Below are 20,825 nucleotides of genomic sequence, written 5' to 3'. Positions count from 1 at the left end.
CTGGACGCCGTGGCTGGACCATCTCAAATAATACTGCCCACCCCCCACCCCCCACTGCCTTCTATGCCCAGGCTGGAATCACCCTTGGATGAGCCTAGGCCACTGGGGACAGTGAGACAAGTCAGTTGGGCCCCTCCGAGTGTTTGGAGAACGCCTGACATGTAAGCTCTGGAAACGGACTCACACCCCTCAGGGCTTGGGGAGGTCACTGGGAGGTGATCTTTCTCTCCCTTGCACTAAGCAAGGCCACGGGGACAGCTCTCCACCAGCCAACATCTGAAGCAGGCAAAGGTAGAGAGGCCACCCCTCACTAAGTCCTCCAACTCACTAAGGGAGTCAGATGTCTGGCCTGGTGGCGGGGGGGGGGGGTTCTCTCCCCAGTTCTGTCTACCAGCTTCCAGAAACTCTAGGGTTCTGATTTAGAAGGGCTGAATATCAGGCTTCCTCCCTCCAGGGCTTTTCTATAATGAGAGGGAGGTTTCCAGCCCCTCACCCACCCCTCACCCTCAGCAAACCACAAAAACTCCACAAGTCTTCAGATGGTTACAGGTCAGGAGCTGGGTCAGAGTCTCCCTCCCTCCAAATCTGATTCTCCACCCCCTAACTAGAGACGGCCAAACTCTGGGGCATGGGGGATGAGGGGTGGGGGCTGGAGATGAGGGAAGGGGGCCCAGAGGGAGGGATATGTCTCCTGAGGCTGGACTTGAGGAATGTTCAGATCAAGTCACCAGGCAGAGGGGGAAGGGGCCAGTCTAGATCACTAGGCCAATTAAAACCAGCCAGCCAGGAGGAACCTCTCTCCTTCCAGGGACTGTTGACCTCCTGTGTGTTTTGGGGGCAAGAGAGAAGGAGGGGGGTTTTAAATTGTGCCCCAGCTTGCTTAGGACAGTGAGTTAGTTCCTGGCTTCCCATAAGATGGAGACAGTGCAGTCAGATCACCATCCACCTGGCCCCAGGCTCAGTGTTCAGGTGGGCTTGTCAAACTCTGGGCTCAGTTTCGTAGGGCAGGCCACGGGACGTTTTACCTGGGCCTTCCAAGATCTCTGAAGCTGATGGCTTTGCCTCTGCACTGAGGCCCCGGACCATATATTTGTTCTCTCACTCAGCTCCAGTGGGAAGTTCGCTAAGTGGGGTTCAAAGTGGCTAGCAGAAACCATCCTGGTTTTCTTGTGTGCCATTGGGAATACACCAGCAGCCTGCCTGTCACTGCCTTGGTCTAGGAGAGGGGAAAAAAACGGCACATGTCCAATGCACATCCGAAAACAGAGTGGAGACATGCAAAGAAGGCTGGATTTCACAACGGTCAGCATGTCCCGGAGCTGGTCTTCACCTGTTCCCTGGGCTCCTCCTTGTAAGCAGGAACCCTTCTTCTTAGCAGACAAACCATGGTATACACCCTGAGAATAGAATTCTAGCCAAGAAGAGGTAATACCTCCAGAACATCCGAGCAGAAGAAAACAAAGGCTAATGTACAGTCTGAGGTCCTGCACCTCAGGGCCACTGGGAGCCCATATGGCACCTTTGTGCAAATTAGGAAAGGCACCCCTTCTTCTGAGCAGACATAGCCCCAAACTAGGGCATATAGCCTGGAGGGTAGAGCATGAGCTGAATTTTAGCTTCCATTACCTTCTTCTGCAGGTGCCCTTATGCAGTGAACAACCTGCCCAACTGTACATCCAGTAGATGAATGCTTCCTGAAGACCTCCTCTCTGTAGAACTGGAGAAGCTTGGGCTTGTTTAGATTTGAGAGTCTACTTGGACTCCTCTGATTTCCTTGGGTAGCTCTGAGGTCTTCTCTGCCCACAGAAGCCACCTTTTCTTTGGGCCTTGCTTCATGTTAGCACCAATGTTACCTTTTCTTACATAGGCAAAAATTATAATTTAATTTCTATGTGTCTGGTTAACAGATTCCCTGTGTCTTTTCAGATTCCCCGCATCTGCTATCACAGCTGCCGGCCTGGCTGCTTTCAATTCTCTCCATTAGTGCCACAGCAGGTTGAGAAGGGAAGTTCAGAGGCAGCTACGAGCCCACTGAACTCCGGAGCACGCCCTTCTGGCCTCCCTGGAAGCTGAAGGAAGCCAGGAAATGTGTAGCCAGCTTTGACGGTTCCACACTCTAACCATTGTCTGTCACTCTAAAAGACACGTTTCAGCTGACAAAGCCATGGAGCTGGCTTCTTCCTGTATCCCACTAGGTACGGAAAAGGAATGGGGAGAAACGGGAGGAGGTATGTTGTTTCCAAGGAAGCCAAGGGCTCTGGGTTCCTCTTGGGCTGATTTTCACAAGTGGGATGGCCCCCACGTTCCCCAGCCCCGCTGTAATCCTGCCCTTCGTGCCCCAGAGTGCGCAGATAGAGGGGAGGAAACCAGTTTGTTGGCTGGGTCTTTTGAAAGAAGAGCTGACGAAGGCACAAGCTGCTAGTTATGGCACGTTCCTTGGCTATTTGGCTCATCCGTGGTGGATACCCAACCATCCTCAGGCAGCCAGAGGTAGCAGGGGTCCAGCACCTCGGGCCCAAGGCTGGGCCTCTGAGCGGGAGCAAGTAAGATTTGGGGCCTACCCAGAAGTTTGGTTCATTTTGCGGCACATTTGAGGGGTCCTTGGAGAAACCCAACCCTCCCTGAGGTCTGCTGGAGATGACAGGGGCTGGGCCAGAATCCCTGAGCCCTTGGGGCTGGCACTGGCTGGGCCAAAGGAGAACCCAGATATGGAGCTGGCTGACTGGCCTTGTGGAAGTTGCCATGCTCAGCTGGAAAGCCCCTGGCCGAGGCCCTGGGGAATGAAAGCAGTGTGACTGGCAGATCTCAGGCCCGTCCATGGTAGAAGGCTGATAGCGTTGGCGGGACCAGGAGTCTAATCCAGTCTCCTATTTCTCAACAAAGCCGCTGTGGGAAAAGTACATCCACTGGCTGGAGAACATCACTACCTGGTTATCTTTAACAACCACTCACTGAAGACTCGACTTGTCAGAGCCCTTGGGAGGTCCCACACCACAGACCCATCAGCCTCCGCTTCAACAGTGTTTGACAACGGCCCTCATTCCTGGTCGAGGTCCTGAACGGGGAAAGAAGTCCCGTGTAGGGTATGTCTTATGTACATGGAAGAGAAACTTGGCAAATGCAAATACAAAACAGCAACAATCAACTTCACAAGACACAGTGTCAGTCCTCGACAACGTCCTTCCTATGGTGCCCCGGACAAAGAGGGCGGCCCAGCCTCACCTGGGACCCGCCCCATTCCTGTTCTCATCTGCGTTCAAAGCAAGGTTGTGTAGGAAGAGAAGGATCTGCCACCACACCCGATTTTGGTTTTGCTGGTGCTGAAAAGGCAAAAAAAAAAAAGAAGTTAATTCCTAAAAGTAGCCTGTAGCCTCCACAACTACCAAGTCCTTATCATTCCCAATAAAAGTTTAGATCGAGGTTGTCTGGGGGGAGCACTTTAATCCTATCAGGACAGCAAACTGGGGAGAGGAGGGGGGAATCGGAGTAGGGGGGTGATGAGAAGAGTGGTGATGAGGGAGAGATAGTTGAGTTCTCCAAAAACAATGGCAGTTTTAACATTAAAAAGAAAAGACCAGGCTCTTTATGCACTGTGCACAAGAGGATTAAACTTTTTCCCCTGCTTGCTGGATTTTCCAGAGTTTAGCCAAGTGCTGCTTTTAATCAGATTGGCTCCTGAGCCCCTCAAACCTCAGCTGCATGAACAACAAACTTTCTTCAGAAAGAAAGAGAAGAGGTGCCCCCCTCACTCCCCCAACTCCAAAGTAACACAGAGAACAAGGGGGAAAGAGGGGGAGCCTCCATCTGCAAGTGATTTGACACTGTGAAGGTCAAAGGGTTAATCTTCAATTTAAACCACACTGCTGAGGCAGCAAAAATCTGATTTCATCCAGTGCAAACACGCGCATACACAGAGACACACACACACACACACACACACACTTGTGCGCCCGCCCTCTCTCCCTTCCCAGCATCTCCAGCTTGCTGCTGCCCTTTTTATAGCTGCTCTTGACAGTAAGCCATAAATAATCCCTCTTGGAGCACTTTCCTACTGACTGGAGCCAATTAAACGTTAAGCAAGAACATACTTGAAAACAAAACAAAAACAAAGAATGCACACTACTCTCTGGAGGTTATCCCAGGTCCTACTGTCAGGCTGGGAAGCTGGGGGCAAAGGTCAGGGGTCAGGGGCTCACAGGACTGGGGCTGGGGCCCTGCCCACACAGGTACCCTTTCCCAGGGGCCAGTGGAGCCCCTCCTCCCTCCACAAGAGAGCACTGGGGTGCTGGAAGAGGCGGTCTTTGTTCTTTCTTTGTCTGCCAGGGTAGGAGGACTGCATTGGGGCCCTCTCCACGGGGTCCTCAGTGGATAGGGGAATAAAAATCCAGCGTGCCGGAAGAAGCCAGCACGGGCTGGACCGGGCTCACTGCAGCTTCCCGGTGAACTGACAGCAGAGCCGGGCCCTCCTTGTGCTCTCTTTAACCACTGCCCCGGCCCCTGCCTCTCTGATGAAGAGGACAGGCTAAGTCAGGGGCAGAATGAAATGAGCTCATGTCGCCTGCACCCTCAGAGCTTTGTGGGGGCAGCTGGCGTTGGCCTCCTGGACTTTGCCCCAGGCAACCGTGCTGGTTCTGTGTTCCTGCCCCCCCCCCCCCCCCCCCAATTCCCCGCTGGCCTTGGGCCACTAAGCGGGGAGAGGTGACCTGCAAACTGAGGCTGACGTCAGGGCCCTGCTGAGGCAGGTGAACAGAGTGCCCCTCTCTGTCTGGGGCAACAGCGAGCCCCTGGCCCCTGAGGAAGGGAGGCTGGAAAACCACCCAGAAAGCTGGAGCCCAGGCCACTGCCAGGAGGGGAAATCGGGGTGTGCCACAGAGGAGTCCTGGCAGACTGTGGCAGGAGACTGATGGCTTCCTTGTGTTTTGTAAACAAAGATGAGTAAAAAGAGGAAACACAGTCGGCTTAACAAAATCTGGTTAGAGTAAAGCAGCGTGAAAAAGGACTCAGCTGCAAAACCTGAAGGCTCTCAGGCCTGCCTGCAGCAGCTGGGCAGGGCACCCCTCCTCCTGCTTCCCACCCCCAGCTGCTGTCCAGGACAGGTGCAAAGGTCATGTGGCGGAAAATCCAGGAAAAGATTGGTCCCCGTCTGCTGGAATTCCATGTCTTCTCAGGTGCTTGTTTGAAAAGACCAAGCAACAATAACAACCACAATCATACAAGAATAGTAACACTGAGTGTGCCAGGCTCTGTTCTGAGTGTTCTACATCCTTGCTTCTCAAAGTGGGGTCCGTGGACCAGCAGCCTCGCCATCCCCTGGGAACTTACTAGAAATGAAGATCTACTGAATCGGAATGTGCATTTTTAACAAGATCCCAAAGTGACTTGGAGACATATTAAACTCGTTTGGCCATTCTCAACAGCCCTATGAGATTGTTCTATACCATCATCCCCATTTTACAGATGAGAACATTGAAAGAGTTCAATAAATCAGCTACAAGGCTACCAAGTGGCAGGGACTGGATGAATTCCAACCTGGCCCTAGAGCAATGGCTTTATCCATTATCATTATTCTCTGAGTGCCACCATACACCTTTCTTTATGCCAAAGCAGACCCTCTCTCCTCCCCTTCTCTAAATTGCATCAAAATAGCCCAATAGCCAAGGAAGGGAGATCATAATTCTATAATTTGCAGCCTGGGCCAATCCCACTTCTGGTCTTGTTGGGAGACAAAGGCAGGCCACACAGGCCCACCATTGGGAAGGACTCAAGCCCCATGCATCTGTCTGTGACAGGCCTTGTGGTGCATGGATCAGCAAGGAAGGCTCCATGGGCCATCAATCAGAGGACCTGGCTGTAGGCAGGGGCTTCCCACCATCCTGATTGTGAGTCCTCACTTCCCTTATAGGAGAAATGCAGGTACGGTATGAGATCAGTTGTTCCCAAACCTGACCACGTCACAGAATCTGCTGACATGCTATTATAAATATGGAGTCCCAGGGTTCCACCCAGACCAACTGTGTCAGAATCTCCAGGGAAGCAGCCCAGGAATTTGTACGTTGAACAAATGCTCTGGGTGACATTTAAAAATTTTATCTGTTTATTTATTTTTAAGGTTTTATTTTTTTAAAGTAATTTCTATACCTACAATGGGGCTCGAACTCACAATCCAGAGATCAAGCGTCACACGCTCCACTGACTGAGACAGCCAGGTGCCCCAGGGTGCCATTTTAAAAATCAGAAGTAACATTTATGGTATATTTTAGTCATCAAAGTAATACATGTTAACAGTAGAAAAATTGGAAAACACAAGAAATGAGAGAGAAGAAAATAAAATCACTTGTGATCCTATAGCCTAGAGGAAAACATTTCGTGACTGGGTCTTTTTTTTTTTTTCCTCAGTCTCTTTCAATCTCTTCCCATCAGAATGATGACTTGGCCAAGCCCGAGGTAAACCCTGCCCAGGTGGTTCTGAGGCAGCCAGGCCACAGACAGGCATTTGGAAATCACTGAGGTGCTTCCCAACCCTAAGGTTTGTGATGTGAAGTCTGTCATCCACAATTACCCTCAGGATTACAACTCCAAGCTCCAATGGCTGAATCCAGCCAGCCTACTGGAGGGTCTGGCTGTGCCGGGAGACCAGGCTGTCCCATCAGGAGTCAAGCTGGCTGTGCGGCAGCCACGAGACCAGCAAGCACACAGCCTGGTAACTGGTCCTCAGCCTTAGGAGCCCCTGCTCTGGGCACAAGCAGATGCCACATAAATTCCATTCAGCCTTCTCTTGCCACAGGGCAGCCCCCAAAAGGCCCTCTTCCTCAACCAAGCTGCCTCATACCAAAACTATCAACAAATGCCCTGATTACGAGGAACAACAATAAATACAATATTGAAAAAAAAAATTAAACAAAAGGGCCTGACCAGAAAGGAAAGAAAAAGGACATGAAGGGAGGCCGATGAGAGAAACAGTAAGGAGGAAGGAAATCAACATTCAGTGAAAAGGATGAGGTACACAAAGACACCCAATTGCCACGGAACATGGATGCTTCTAGCAGAAGGTGCAGAGGAACGGGGAAGGAGGAGAGAAGCAGGAAAGAGTAGGCTTGGCCTCTGATGCTTAGGTGCTTGGCAAAGCACAGGGCACAGAACCTGAGCTCAGGGAGTGCAAACCCCCAGAGCAGTGGCCAGCTCTCCTAGACTCAGCTTGAGCAGCCTTCTAAGTCTGGGAACCTGCAAAAAGTGGGGGTTCTAGGAATGCACAGTCTAGGAATGCAAAAAGTGGGGGTTCTAGGAATGCACAGATCCCTTCGGAATCAGGAGGCTGAGGTACAGGGGATAGGAAATTGCTGGGAATTGAAGGTTACACCAGAAGGCCTCCAACTGAGAGCTGAGAGGGTAGGACCAAGGCATAGGGGGAAAAATAGAGGTGAATGCCCCAAGAGAATGGGATCCGACATGGTGGATAAGAATATCCTCTTCATGGGCGCCTGGGTGCCTCAGTCATTAAGCGTCTGCCTTCAGCTCAGGTCATGACCTCGGGATGTTGGGATCAAGCCCTGAGTAGCGCTCCCTGCTCAGCGGGAGGGCTGCTTCTCCCTCTCCCACTTCCCCTGCTTGTGTTCCCTCTCTCGCTGATTCTGTCAAACAAATAAATAAAATCTTTAAAAAAAAAAAGAGTATCCTCTTGAGTTAAGAGAGCATAGACAGGCATTGGAGACCTCAGGCTCTTCTATCTCCATCCCACTTTCTTGCTATGGTCAGGGCACAAAGGTGATCCAGCTAACAAGGACTCGAGTCACCCCTACTGTGTACAAGGCATGGCAACTGAATACATAGCCACACGTCCTGTGTAACGGGGAGCATGCAAGGGCACACAGTAGGTACTCATCAAGTGTACACTGGGCCAACTACAGAAAAGTCAGCCCTGCAAGATAACCCACTTGTCTAAGGCCAACAACGACTGATGTCTGGCCAGGTCCAAAGATGTACTTGATGTGATAGGATTGGCCTCTTGCCTAGGGAGAGGCCCAACTAGTAAAAGGCTTTTTTTCTTCTTCTTTTTCTTTTCTTTTCTTTCTTTCTTTCTTTTTTTTTTTTTAAAGAGCTGGCTGTGGTGTCTGACAAGGTTGGATTACACAAATCAAACTCTGTTTCATCCCACGTGGCCTCTACCCTCAGCACAAAGAGTGTTCCCTCCCTTCACTGGATAAGAATCTCCCTCTGCCTCTCTCCCCTTGGATCCAATTCACACCCTCTGGGGGCTTTTGTGTGTCACCCGTGTTCCAGATGCTCCAGCGAAAGCTAATTCACCCCCGAAGAACTAGAGCAAAGAGCAAGCCTACACTGTGGACAGGCTTAAAAAGAACCCTGCCAGTTCACCAAAAAAAGACAGCAATTTATAATATTTCATACCTTCCTATCTTCCTATTTCCCTTCACAAAGATCGGGAACACAGGAAGTACACGTTCTGTCGATCCCATTGTACAGATGGGGAGGTAAAGGCTCGGAAACATTCCCCCAGCACATTAGATGGGGGGAGGTTATTTTGACTTCTGACTCCAGAGTTAGGTTTTTCCAGCAAAGTGTTACAGTGTGTTCATTCACATCATGGCAAGTAGCTCTAACTTTTCAAAGAGAATAGCCACTGTGCCACTCCCCTAGTATGTTTAAAGACATTGTTTCCAGATCATTAACTATTTAGTAAGGATGCTGTGGACCAGAAAAAAATAAACCTTCCAGAGGCAGAGCTAACCGAAAATCAAACAGAAATAAAGCAAAAACTGCTCTGAAATTATAATTTCAGATCATGTGCTGAAACTACACTTGGTTTCTTTGAAATGAAGAATTTCCTATCCCCTGTTCTGCAGGGAGTTGTTTTCCCGCCTCTTTCCCTTAGCCATCATAGTCCAAACCCACCCTGGCCGAGGCTGAGGGAGAAAGCCTCGCCACGGAGAACAGGAACACAGAGATAAGAGAGACATCAGGAAAATTCCACTTGAAAGAAGTTGAGAAGATGTTTTTGTTCAATTCAGCAAGCTCTTATCAAGCACCCAAATAAGCACTTTTATCAAGGACCCAAGCTAAGACTCACGAAGGATACAAAGAGGAGCAAGATGTCAACTGTCCTCAATTATCTTACAGTCTGAACGGAAGACAACAAGAGCATAGAAGTAACTTTTATGGGAGATAGAGGCAGGTCAGGGCAGTGAGTGGGTGCTCCCTCATGCTCCTATCTTCCGGGGGGTGCCTGGAAGCAGAGACGGGTTGTGGGAAGACCACAGTTTGAGGATCAGTCAGATCCACATGGCTCTTAGCATAGCCACTTAGAGCCTAACTTGGGCATGCTGTCTCCTCTGTGTGCCTCAGTGTCCTACAAAATGGTGATAGCAGGATCCAGAGGCACGAGATTACTGTGGTGATCTAATGAGAGACATCCATGTAAAGCAATGTGTCTGGTTACGGTGAAGAGCAGATCACTTCCCGTGGGGAGGACAAGGAAACCTGTGCCCCACTTAACCTCGCTGAGCACTTCCCTCAACATCTTCTCCCTCAGAGCGCCTGCCCCAGGAGTGCTAACTTCTAAACAGACTTATGAAGTCCTGGGGAAATCCCTGACTTTTCACTCTGAGATGGGCCAAGACAGCTAGAGGCTGCTGGGCTTAGAATTCCAGGCTGCCAAGCTGAGCGATGGATTCTGAAACTCACAGGGCAGCCTCTTGTGTTCAGTGGCCCCCTGGAAGGCTTCTTTCTGACCCAGATGCTAGAGGAACAAGTGATGTGGCAAAATGGAAAAGGAAAAAAAAATATCCCTGGCCAAGAGCTTCCTCAGGGCAGCCAGCAGTGCTAACAGGACCTGGAGGCCACTGGCTGCCATGATGGTAACACCCATCTCTTTCTCAGGGAAGAAAGGGTAGCTCAGGGCTGGCTGGGTGTCAGTGGAAGACAGGAGGGTTTCCTCTAATGCAACTGCAGGCCACTGGCTCCAGCCACTGGGGGCTGGGAGACAGGGCTGTGTGCACCAAACATATCCCCAGAGCCTCTGGAGGCTAGAACTCCTGGGGCCCTTCCCCAACTTCCCACAGGGATGGCTCTGGCTCCATCAGCCTGACAACTGCTCCATCGAGCTACTGGACAACTTCTTCAGAACTCAGAAGGAATCCTGGTGTGTGTGCTCTGGTGGAAGGTAAAGGAGACAGGAGATTGAGGAGCGGCAGATCTGCGGGGCTCCAAGACTGTGGAAAAGGAGCCCCCAAAGCTCTGACTCCCAAACCGGGGCCTTGGCAGCTGGCTGTTCTTGTCCTGCCCGGGACCAGTTCCCTAGGCAGGACAAGGTAAGCTAAGCATGGACGAAGGCTGGACCGTCCTCCCTACCACATATACTGACTGTTCTCATTCTGGTCATGGAACATGCTCTCTCAGTTACCAAACACGATCAAAAGACAAACCAGAAGGTTTTCTTCATCCTTCTTTTCTAGTGCCTCTCTCACTCCTCCTCCCATCACCATCCCCCTTCTCCCCTAAGGAGAAGGAAAAAAAAACAAAACCCACTCCCATCCCCAAGGCCTAGCTTGGTGAGGAGGGAATGAACTATCCGGAACTACAAGGCCCTTCTCCTGGAAGAGAGAGTAGTCAGGTGCAAAGTTGTGTGGGGAACTCAGCCTCTAGTCAGCCACGCTGATGACTCAGAAGCTAAATATAGTGAGCGATATAAACAGAGCCAGCCACAGAGCAAACACAGGGCCCCCAAGCCCCGGCCTGGCTCTCACGCACAGCGGCCCTCCACAGCCCCTCCCCCAGCCTCATTCTTCCCCAGGCACCCTCCTAGGTAGATCTCCCACTGCTGGAACAGAGGCTGGCCCCACAGGGACCTTCTCACTCTGAGGTGAATCTCTGGGGCTCCTGCCCAGGGCTGCCACTTCTAGGGCCTGAACAACCTCATTAGCCACAGTCTGAGCCCCCAAAACCACTCAGCAACACGGAGGCGAGCCCAAAGGGTCAGGAAGCAGTCAAGGGCCCCCTAAACAAAGGATCCAGGCTGTTGGCAGATGTAAACACCATTCTGGGTACAACTTCCAAGCAAGTTCCCTAAGAACTATAAAGGCAGGTCCAAGCAAAATCCTAAAATCATCTTTTGGCACATTTCTCCAAGCGTTAAGCTGCCCACACCTTAATAGTTATATATGTTATAATCTCCACTGGGCTTTTATATCTGCTCTGCTAGGTAACTATTAGAAATCGAGGCTCAAAGAAGTTAAATGATTTGCCTGTAGACAGAGAACTCATAAGTGACCAGAGGTGGAAATTTAAACCCAGATCTGCCTTTAAGTCGAGGATCCTTTCTGTGATATTGCCACAAAAAATAGTTTTTCTTGAGTGGCTAACATTTTCCTCAGATTTCATTTTCCAGAAAGTCTAATTACTACTCAGGGAATTTCCAAATCTGACTATTCAGAATGAAGCTACTCCTGGTCCAAGTGAAAAAGTCATTTCCAACTCAAAGAATTCCAATGTTCTTGTAGCTTTGCTCACTCAATGGTCTACAGTGGCTTTTTTTTTTTTTTTTTTTTAGGATTCTTGGCTTCTTAACATTGCCCCATCAATTTCAAGATGGTGCCATTGGGATAGGGACATTTCTAAGAGGAGGGGATAGCAGCTACTGTCCATTCTTGGGCCCATGTTGGAGGAGACCATGGCAAGGGGAATGGAGTTTCTACTAGAACCCACACCTTCTGACCCGAGCAACCTAGAAACACAGTTAGGAAGCAAACTTGCACCTGCTCTTCACTGTAGAAGCTGGACAGATACAGAAATACCAGGGTGCCTTCACAGAGCCTGAGTGAAGGTAGGCTGTGATCAGCAGATCACCACAAGTCACCCGCTGCAGAGGAACAAAGAGGAGAACATTCCAGGGGCATCTGGGTGGCTCAGTCAGTTGAGTGTCCGACTCTTGATTTCGGCTCAGGTCATGATCTCGGGTCATGAGACTGAGCCCTACATTGGGCTTGGCACCCAGAGCAGAGTCTGCTTGTCCCTCTCTCTCCACCACTGCCCCTCCACTCTTTCTCTCTCTAAAATAAACAAATAAAATGTATATATTTAAAAAAGAGAGGAACATTCCATTCCCAACCCCGTCAAGGAAAGATGGGGCGTGTGACCAGGTTGGGAGGGGCTTTTATCTCAAAGCATCCAGCCTCTGACTCTCTTGCTGCTTTGGAGACCCACAGAGCCAACAAAAAGCACCTCACTGACATTGATCTTCTGCCTTCAAATTCTTGCCTTTCCATCCAGAGGAGCCAGCCTGAACTGATCACTAAGTATGTGGTTGGCAAAAAAATTGAGGTCCAACATTCAGTGGTATCTGCAACATTTTGAATTGGGGGTCATGCTGGTGTACTCGGTTTGCCATAATGCCATCCTACAATGCACTACCCCATCACAGTACTCCCCACCCCCTCGGCTCCATATCTCCTAGGAAGAAGTTTTCCCCTGACAGAGAAAAAGAGTAACTGAGGTCCGTAACTAGGGACCAAAAGCAGACACTCACACTCCCTACAGCACTCAGGGACCAATGGCCATTGTCTGGCCCTGGGACACCATCCCAGGTCTGAGGAGAAAGGAAATAGCCAAGCCCTCTCAACACCTTACTGGCTCTTGGGTGTGTTTCCTGGCTCCCTAAACTTGGCCTCTAACGACAGGGGATGACCATCCTTCTTTAAGGAGAAATATACAAGGCCAAGGCCCACAAGTGAACAGCTTGGACACAGATTTCTCTGTGCAGGGCAGGTGGAGGGGAGCTCAGGCAAGGCAGTGCTGCTAAGGAGCAGCCTCACAGGAAGCGTGGGAAATGCACAGTGAACCGGTAAGAACAAATATGAGGGATGATCAGGCTTCCAAACAGAGAATAGGAGACCCACATTAATCCCTACTGTGTTACACCTGGAACTTTCAGTGGTATTTTCTCACTTAATCTTCACAATCATGTTCTGGGGTGTTAGCTCTAATTTACAGAGAAGGAGGTAGAGTTCACAAGGTCAAGGGCCTTCCTGACGGCTAGTGGGTGATAGAGTTGGTGTTTAAAACTGGGCTTTTGGACTTTGGACTCAAAGCCTAGAGACTTAATCCTAAACCACTTTCTTCCTAGCACCTCGGTGTCCCTGCCTGCAGAGGAAGGGACTAGGAAAAGAAAAGAAAAGGATATAGGAGCCACAACAGTACTTTATAGATATGAAATATTAGACTATGGTTTATGTCATAATCAGGGTCAGAAAATGACTCCCTTCTTAAAGCTAGCTGCTGAAAGTTCCTCTGCGTGCCAGTGACCTGTGGCCATTATCCTAGCCCTTCCTGCAGCATGAGCTCCTGGAGAAGGTCTGTGAGCAGGGTTAGTGGGGAGGACAGGGTTAAAAGCAAGAGGATTCCACAGACAAAAAGCCTGGTTCTCTGTAATGGAAAATTTGGGAAAACCGGCTCTGGGCTAGAAAGGCTTAGCCAACAGGCCTCCTGAGACTGTGAGACAGGAGTAGACAGCAGGCAGGAGGGTAAGGGACACAGGGACTCAGGGAACTCAGGAGCCAGCAGGGGTGAGGTGTAGACCACCACAGGGGAGATTCTCTGTGCTTCTCCTTTGGCTGCTGCTCTGCCCCTCCTCCCAGGCTGGGATAGCTCTAGCTGATAGCTTGAAAGATAGATACCCTCAAAAAGGGAGCCCGGGACTGGGGGAAATGGTGCCAAGCAGGAAAGAGCAGGTCAGCTCTTCAGATGAGGGCTGCCTCCTCCCATTCAGGACTGAGTCATCAAGAAAGGGTGCTGGGCTATGTTCTAGTCCTGTCTTCCCAGCCTGCTCCCAAGCCTACAGAGGGCTCACCAATGGATGTACGAATATTCTGGGAAACAACTGTTGAGAGAGATCAGGTCTACTGGGAATGACAGCCCTCTAGATGGATCTGGGAGAACCAGAGCCACTGTGCCCTCCAGCAGCTCCAACATGAGGACTGGAAGCTTTGAGCTGGTCTCAGCCATAGGCCTGTACAACCAGGCTAGAGTGAATGGGGGAGGGAGGAGGCCAAGAGACGGAAATCCAGAATCAGTGAGCCCACACATGGAATGAAGAGGAGACTCGAAGCCAAGTTTCCAGAAAACAATCAAAGGAGGGACTAGGGACTGGAGTGAGGGGCCAACGGAGGAAGCTAGGCTGCCTTATCACCTAAGCATAGGGCCCCCCTCTCTTCCAGATCACTAAGGGACTGGGAGAGCCAGCCAGGACTAGGTCTAGCCCCAGATTTCCCTCAGAACTCCTTGGCAGAAGGCGCTAACCATATGTAACCCCCAGTGGTCTGTTCTCAGGTGGCCAAAAGATAACTTCTCTCTCCCTTGGCATTGGCAATGGTTTGGCCTTTTAGTCAAACCCACTCTGATCACCTAAAGTTACCCATCTAAACTCAGGGTCTGCCCAATCGTGATGAGTTATTCATTCTCTTGACTCTAGACACATACACACAAACACACAGCCCACTAGCCAGGACTGCCTCGGAGGCAGGGATTGTGTTCCTCTCCAGGTGGCGTGCCTTTGCTTCTGTGGTGGTTGTCCGAGCACGGATTCAGCCTTGGGCCCCTCTCCCTGCCTTGGCAGCCATCCAGAAAGCCAGCCCAGAGAGGAAGGGTTAAGTGCCCAGAGGCTGGCCCAGACAGCGGCTGGCTGCAGAGTGGGGCAGCCTCCAGCCGTGGCACGGAGGGCTCCCCCAGCACGAGCCTGCCAGCCGCCGCCTTTGTTGATGGACTGCCACATGCTCGGCGGACACGCGATGCTCCACCCCGGCGGGGCCAGTGCCAGGCTGCCGGCCAAGCGCCTGGCCGCCAATCTGGAGAGACTCTCCGAGGTACTGCTCTCCAGAGTCCCAGGTCCCCGTTCCCAGACAGAGACAATGAGGAGCAGCCTCCCCAGCTGGAAAGTGTCAGGTTACAACCGGTTCCACCACTTTCCCCCATTCAGGCCCATCCCTCAGCCTTGCATGGCCTTGGTTACCCGGTTCCCACCGCACCTCAAGTCAGGCACCCCCCCCCCCCCCAACCGACTGTCCGACTGTCTGTCTGCACTGCAGCAGCCTGAAAATCTTCCCCTTGGGTCTGCGAGGGACAGTCTCCCAACCTGGCCTCAAGCAGACACACCGTGTCACACAAGGCTGGCTGCAGAAAGCCACCCCGTTTCCCCAGGAGAGATGGTAGCGCTTCCTGACAAACCACTGGACAAACCGCTCTTAGGAAGCCTGAGCTCAGAGAGGGCAGAGAACCAACTTGGAGCTCAGAGATAGCAAGAGTGCTCAGCCAATTGGGCCCAGCTGGTTCATGGGACTCACAGTGGCCAAGGCCAAAACTCTGGCACCATCTCCATGGGGCCTGGCAGAGACCAAGTTGCTGAAGCAGGTCCTAACCCCCAGCCCCAGCAGACTCTCCCCTGACCCCACCCCAAGCCCCCATGCCTACTTGCTGCATGTGAAGCCGATGGAACTGGTCTGCAATGCACTGAAGCTTTCGGGCAATCTGTACCTCTGCTCGATGCTGCCACTGCCCTTCAGCAGGCTGGTCCCCGAGGGGCAAGCCTGCAGGGAAGCTGGCAGGGAGAGGGAGCCGGTAGCCAGCGTTGCCTGCAAAGACAGAGGGCCCACATCTCAGTGTTCTCCACAACTGCACCATCCACCCCGTGCCTACCACTCCTAGCTGAGGCCTGGGGGGCCTGAGGCCTTGATCAGACACACTTCCAGACGTGGACAGCCCGACCTGCCTGCTGCCCAAGCATTTAAAAGCCGATGCTCAGAGGGAGGGAAAGGTCCTAGCTTTCTCCACTCCCAGGAAGGGCCAGGGCAAAAGGACTACTATGTGTGCGGGAGCCTGCCAGCCTTCTGTCTTTATTTACCAAACTATGCTGGACCACAATTTATTTTTCATGCAGTAGCAGGTTGAAGCTCTTCTCAGGAAAAGCTCCGGAGGCAGCTTTCCAGAGGTCCTGGGTTGAGCAAAGCAAGGCAGGAGAAAGAGAAAACCAAAATGTGCCTTCACTTTTTCCTCCTGGCTGGTCCCAGGTCCTGAAGCTCTGCGCAGTGGTGCTAAAACTAGGGAGAGAAAACTCCTCAGACCCACTGGATAACCAAGTTCCTCTCTGGAGGAGCCCCAGGCCAGACCGCAAGACCTCGAGACCAGTGCTGCGCCCTAACCAAGTGCTGGCAAGTGAGCTGCCGCTAGGGGTGCCCGCCCACCTCCTCCCTCTGTTCCCTCTTCCCTGCAGCACCTATCCATCTTCCCCGCCTCCCCAAAGAATTACTGGGCAGCTCCCTTGGGAATAACTGCAGCGTCTCCTTGATAGGCTCCCTCAGACCTAGCAAGACAGCCTCCAAACCTTTCCCCTCTCTCCATAAGCTATTGTGCTAAAAGAAGAAAGTGGACTGAGTGTCTGACCCCGTTCCTTCACCAGAGGAGGGCACATTACTCATAAAACAAACCACTTAAGCCCACAAATGAAGGGGTCTTGTCTGATTGAGCCTTGCAAACTGTCCTCGTGCTGGCATTGAGCCCCAGCAAGCCCAACCTCTTTCTCTAGTTCCCCTTCCAAGCACAGAAAGTCCCAAGTGACACCTTCTGCCTTCAGGAACCTTCCCTTCTAGAAAGGGCTGGGTTTTTCCCTTCAGTGTCATCAGCGAGTCACAGATCCCCCAACCTTCTCTGGGGCCACATTGGCCAATGTATGGAAGACATATCACTCCCAGGAACACAAAAAGATGTCAAGCCCAAGGCTAGGTACCCTCTCTCCAACCCCAAAAGACACCATGGCCCCAAAGATCCCTGCAGAAAGGGACAAAAAGGCAGAAATGATGGCATCGCCACTTGCCTTTCTTGGTGCCCGAGGAGCACAGGTGAAAAGCAATACCAAGCAGAGAAGCAGAGTGAGAAGAGTCGAGGAATCCATAGCCCCTGTTGTTCAATTTGGGGAAGGAAATAACAAAGTGCAGGTCTGAGGAGGGGAAGTCCCCTCTTTTCCCCCAGTCTCTATGGGAGGAGTCTTGAGGCTAAGAGCACTCACCATAAAAGAGTCGCTGGGGTTCTTCGGTCACCCCACAAGGCAGCATGACACCCTGACTCGGGGAGGCCGGACTGAGGGTCTGGGTGGCCTTGTCCTCCTGGCTGGTGGGTCGAAGCCCAGGGCCACAGCAGTGGGTGAGAGGGAAGAGATGCAGACGGCTAAGGGGGAAGTCCAGCTGGCTCTGGGCAAACAGGTCAGCAGAGAGCAAGCTCCCAGGCTGGGTCCCCGGCTCCCCATCCTCTGGCTGGAACACGTCGTCCTCCAGCTCCTCCACACACTGAGGCGGCTCCATCTCCCCTGTTAGGGTGCAAGGCGGGCCTCTGGGATGCTGCTCCTCCCTGAGCCAAGCCTGAAGGATTCTCCTCCCCTTTCTTCTTTCCTGCTTCCCCTTCTTATCTGGGGTAGCGGGGCCAGGTACTGAGGACAGACAACCGGTGATAAAGAACTACCATGGCCTCACTGTCCAAGGGTGCGCCATACCTCAGCCCTGGGCCCACCCAGAGCCACCCCCCCACCCCCCTGCCGCCTGGGCCTTTTCTTCTGACCCAGGCTGGTTCAGGTCACGAAGTCTAACTGCTGTTGACTCTGAGCAATAGCAGGGGTATGATCAACTGCTCCAAGCATGCAGGACACCTGGGGAAATGTCAACAAGACTAGACCCTGTGAGTGGCTGTGGGAGGGCAGAGGGTGCTGTGACGGGCAGTACACACCACGCTCACAACACCCCCCCCCTACACACACACATACTCACTCACTCACTTCCCTGAAGAGTAACCACCCAAGCTCTCATCTCCGACTGAGCTGAGCTCTGGCTGGGCAGCAAAAAAACAAAAGCCAGCAATCCTAGGGCTGCTGGGGTTCCCTCCAAACCCACTAAGCCCCGCCCAGCTGCCCATCTACTCTGGACTCCACCCCCTGCTTGCTCAACACAACAAACAGGCTCCACGGTGTGGTAAGCGTGTGTCCTGGGAGAGAGGGCAGAAAGACCCAAGTTAGTCACTGCCCTCCCAGCACAGCATTAGCTTGGCCTAGAGGGGAGGTCCAACACCAGGCAGTGAGGCCAGCCTCCCCCAGCTCAGCCTACTCACTAGGGCCCATGACTTCAATCTTCTTTCCCCACAGCCTACCATTCCTGTCAGCACTGAACCTGAGACTGGTATAACCTTCCTCACAGAAGGAAGTGAAATTCAGCCCTCTTTCTGTGACCTCACTCACTGCCTCTATACTACTCAGGTTGTCGAGAGGAGTTTCTTGGTGATAAAGAAGTTCCTCTTGCTCCACCTGACGGCTTTTGGAAACATGAACTGGGAGCCACCCAGCATCTTGAGCTCCCAACACAGCTATACACACACACACACACACACACACACACACACACTCTGTTACGGTCCCTGGGGCAACAGAAGCAGCAGCTACCTGAATGGTTAAGGATATAGAGATACTGTTTGTCATTGCCAGATTCAATTAGAGAGCCCATGGGAATTCTGTCTCCCAGTCCCTTGCCTTTGAAGAACAAGCCAAATGGTCTGTGGGTTGGTAAAGTACTTAAAGGAATCTCACTTAAATTCAGAATCTTGGCTTCCCTAAATTCGAGCTGTCTCTGCGGTGCTTGCTTCAACCCTCTCTCCATCCCAACAAGCCCGTGAGCTATCTCTGATCCCATCTCTCCCCTCTTCCCTGGTGAGTGAGGAGACGCTGGCTGGGATGGCAAAACAGGCACATGGTGTTCTTTGGAAAGTGTTTCCCAAAAGAGGGGAGGAGATCTTCAGCTCATCAGCACCAGGAAACGAAGTTTCCGGTTAAAAGGACCAAGTGCTGTCTTGCCAGTTACCTGGCAGGGGCTCCCCTCCTGCCCTCCAGCCTCTTCTCTGCAAGCTGGCAATCCCAGCCTAAAAAGGGGCCCACCAAAGCGAATCACAAGCAGCAGTCATTGTCTTGGTTTTTCCTTTGAAGCCTGTCACCTCCCCCTCCCCCTCCCAGCAAAGCCCCAAAGTTCAGCCCTTGCCTGGACTGGACTGGACTGTGGGGGAAATGTAGCCATAGGGTGTGTCTCTGCAAGCCCTGGGGACCCTACCCATTCTCCACAGGAACTGCAGGTGGCTCTTCTGTAGGTGGGAGCCTTCCAAGGGGTCCTGGGCAAAGTCAAAGGGGTAAACTGGGGTAGGGTAAGGAGACCCTCTTCTCCTCTTTGCCTGAGCTGAGGAGGTCATGTCCAAACTGGTAGGAGGAGCACACTTCTTGAGAGCACAGCCTGGGAAGGCTTTATTCCTAGCAAGGGGAACCAAAGCCCGCTGGAGCCATTCCAGCCCCCGACGGCTGTAACAAGGATGCTGAACTTAAGACTCCTCCTCCCAGGAGAAGACAGGAGCCAGGCACTCTGAACCTCTACAGGAGTTAAAATCTGGGAACGCACACATACATGCATACACACGCACCCACACGACACACAGCAGACCTGGGTGACTCCAGGAGAGAGTCTCAGCCTCCGAATCGTGATGCCAGGGCTCCGCGCCAGGGTCCAGCGTGACGAGCACTCAGGGGCTTGGCGCCCAGACGCAATTGGGAAGGAGGGAAAGAGCCCAGCTGTTAAGGAGAGGAGCCTTCAGACTCCGCAGGGAGGCTGGCCGCCCCACAACTCCCTGTCCTACCCCAAAGTCAGATCCAGAGGCCCGGCCGTTCTCGGGAGCCCAGGTCTGCTCAGCAGTGAACCGCAGGTTCCCCTGCCCACCTGGACCCAACTCCTTGCTGTCTGAAATGCTGCTACCCCCAAGTTCCCTGGTGGAGCAGCGCACCTATATGAGGGTTCTGCACCCCGTTCCCGCACCCCAGCGCTCCAGTCCTTCATGGTCACCCCAGACGCCCGCAGCCCAACCCTTCCCGGGCCCCCATGCGCAGCACGACTCCTCTCCCCACTTCTCCGAGGAGCTGCGATCCAACTCCGCCCGGTCCCCGGCCTCCCGCGCGCTCACCGGACTGAGGCGGGTGGCGGGAGGCGCGGGCAGGGGCGGCGGCGGCAGCTGGCTGGCTGGCGCGGGAGGAGGCCACTGTGCCCCGCGCGGTATTGTTTCCAAAATACGCCCGCTCGGGGCATCCCGCAAACAGCTGATGAGGCCCCGCCTCCGGCGCGTCACGCCCACGGCTGGCCAATGGCGAGTGGAGCCCCAAGTCCCGGGCTGGGCGGCTGCCAGGGACGGTCACGAATGTACGAACCTTCCCTTGGAAACGTTGCAAGGGGCCGAGCGAAATTCCGGCTCCCGTCAGAAACGCAATTGGAGCGCCATAGTCCGCGCAGATTCTGTTCCTAATGCAAGCTCGGGAAGCGGCCGAGAGTCCCTGAGTCCTATTAGAAGGGAGAGAGGGGGCGCCAAAGTGACTTTTGTCTTCTCTTTCTCCGGAATGGACTGAATAATTACGCAGAGTCCAGAACGGGAGGGGAGGAGGAGTCCGGAAGCATTTAGACGCGGCTGGCGGCGTCCACCGAGTGCAAGGTGCGGGCCCTTGGGGATCCCGGCCTGGTGGCAAAGCACTCTCCCGCCTGCTTAGCGCGTCAGAAATAAACTCCAGGCGCAAATCTGTAGGAAGCATAAGAACACGTGCGTCTGGCGCTGTTACTGAGTGACATTCAGATCAAACACATCCGAAGGGAATCTCATGTCCTCTTCTTGAGTGGACGTGGACACTTACAGAATAAGTATCTGGCTTAGGAGAGGAAAGATAAAAAATGCAGGGGCTGCTTGAGCAGCTGACACCCATCCTGTTTATG

General features: G+C 52.6%; 1 protein-coding gene across 1 annotated transcript; it reads right to left on the bottom strand.

Moving 5' to 3' along the window:
- Positions 1–359: 359 nt before the first annotated feature.
- Positions 360–20,168, bottom strand: BMF (Bcl2 modifying factor). The gene is given in 7 exon segments (XM_032856862.1): positions 360–3,320; positions 15,472–15,632; positions 17,063–17,359; positions 19,518–19,598; positions 19,601–19,645; positions 20,032–20,087; positions 20,089–20,168. Coding segments are annotated over 7 exon segments (807 nt in total). The 5' UTR covers positions 20,154–20,168; the 3' UTR covers positions 360–3,218.
- Positions 20,169–20,825: the final 657 nt, after the last annotated feature.

The sequence above is a fragment of the Lontra canadensis genome, unplaced genomic scaffold, assembly GCF_010015895.1.
Source record: "Lontra canadensis isolate GAN:19392208 unplaced genomic scaffold, GSC_riverotter_1.0 scaffold12, whole genome shotgun sequence".
NCBI lineage: Eukaryota > Metazoa > Chordata > Mammalia > Carnivora > Mustelidae > Lontra > Lontra canadensis.
The sequence above is the reverse complement of the archived record's forward strand: the minus strand, read 5'-3'. Positions and strand labels throughout refer to the sequence as shown.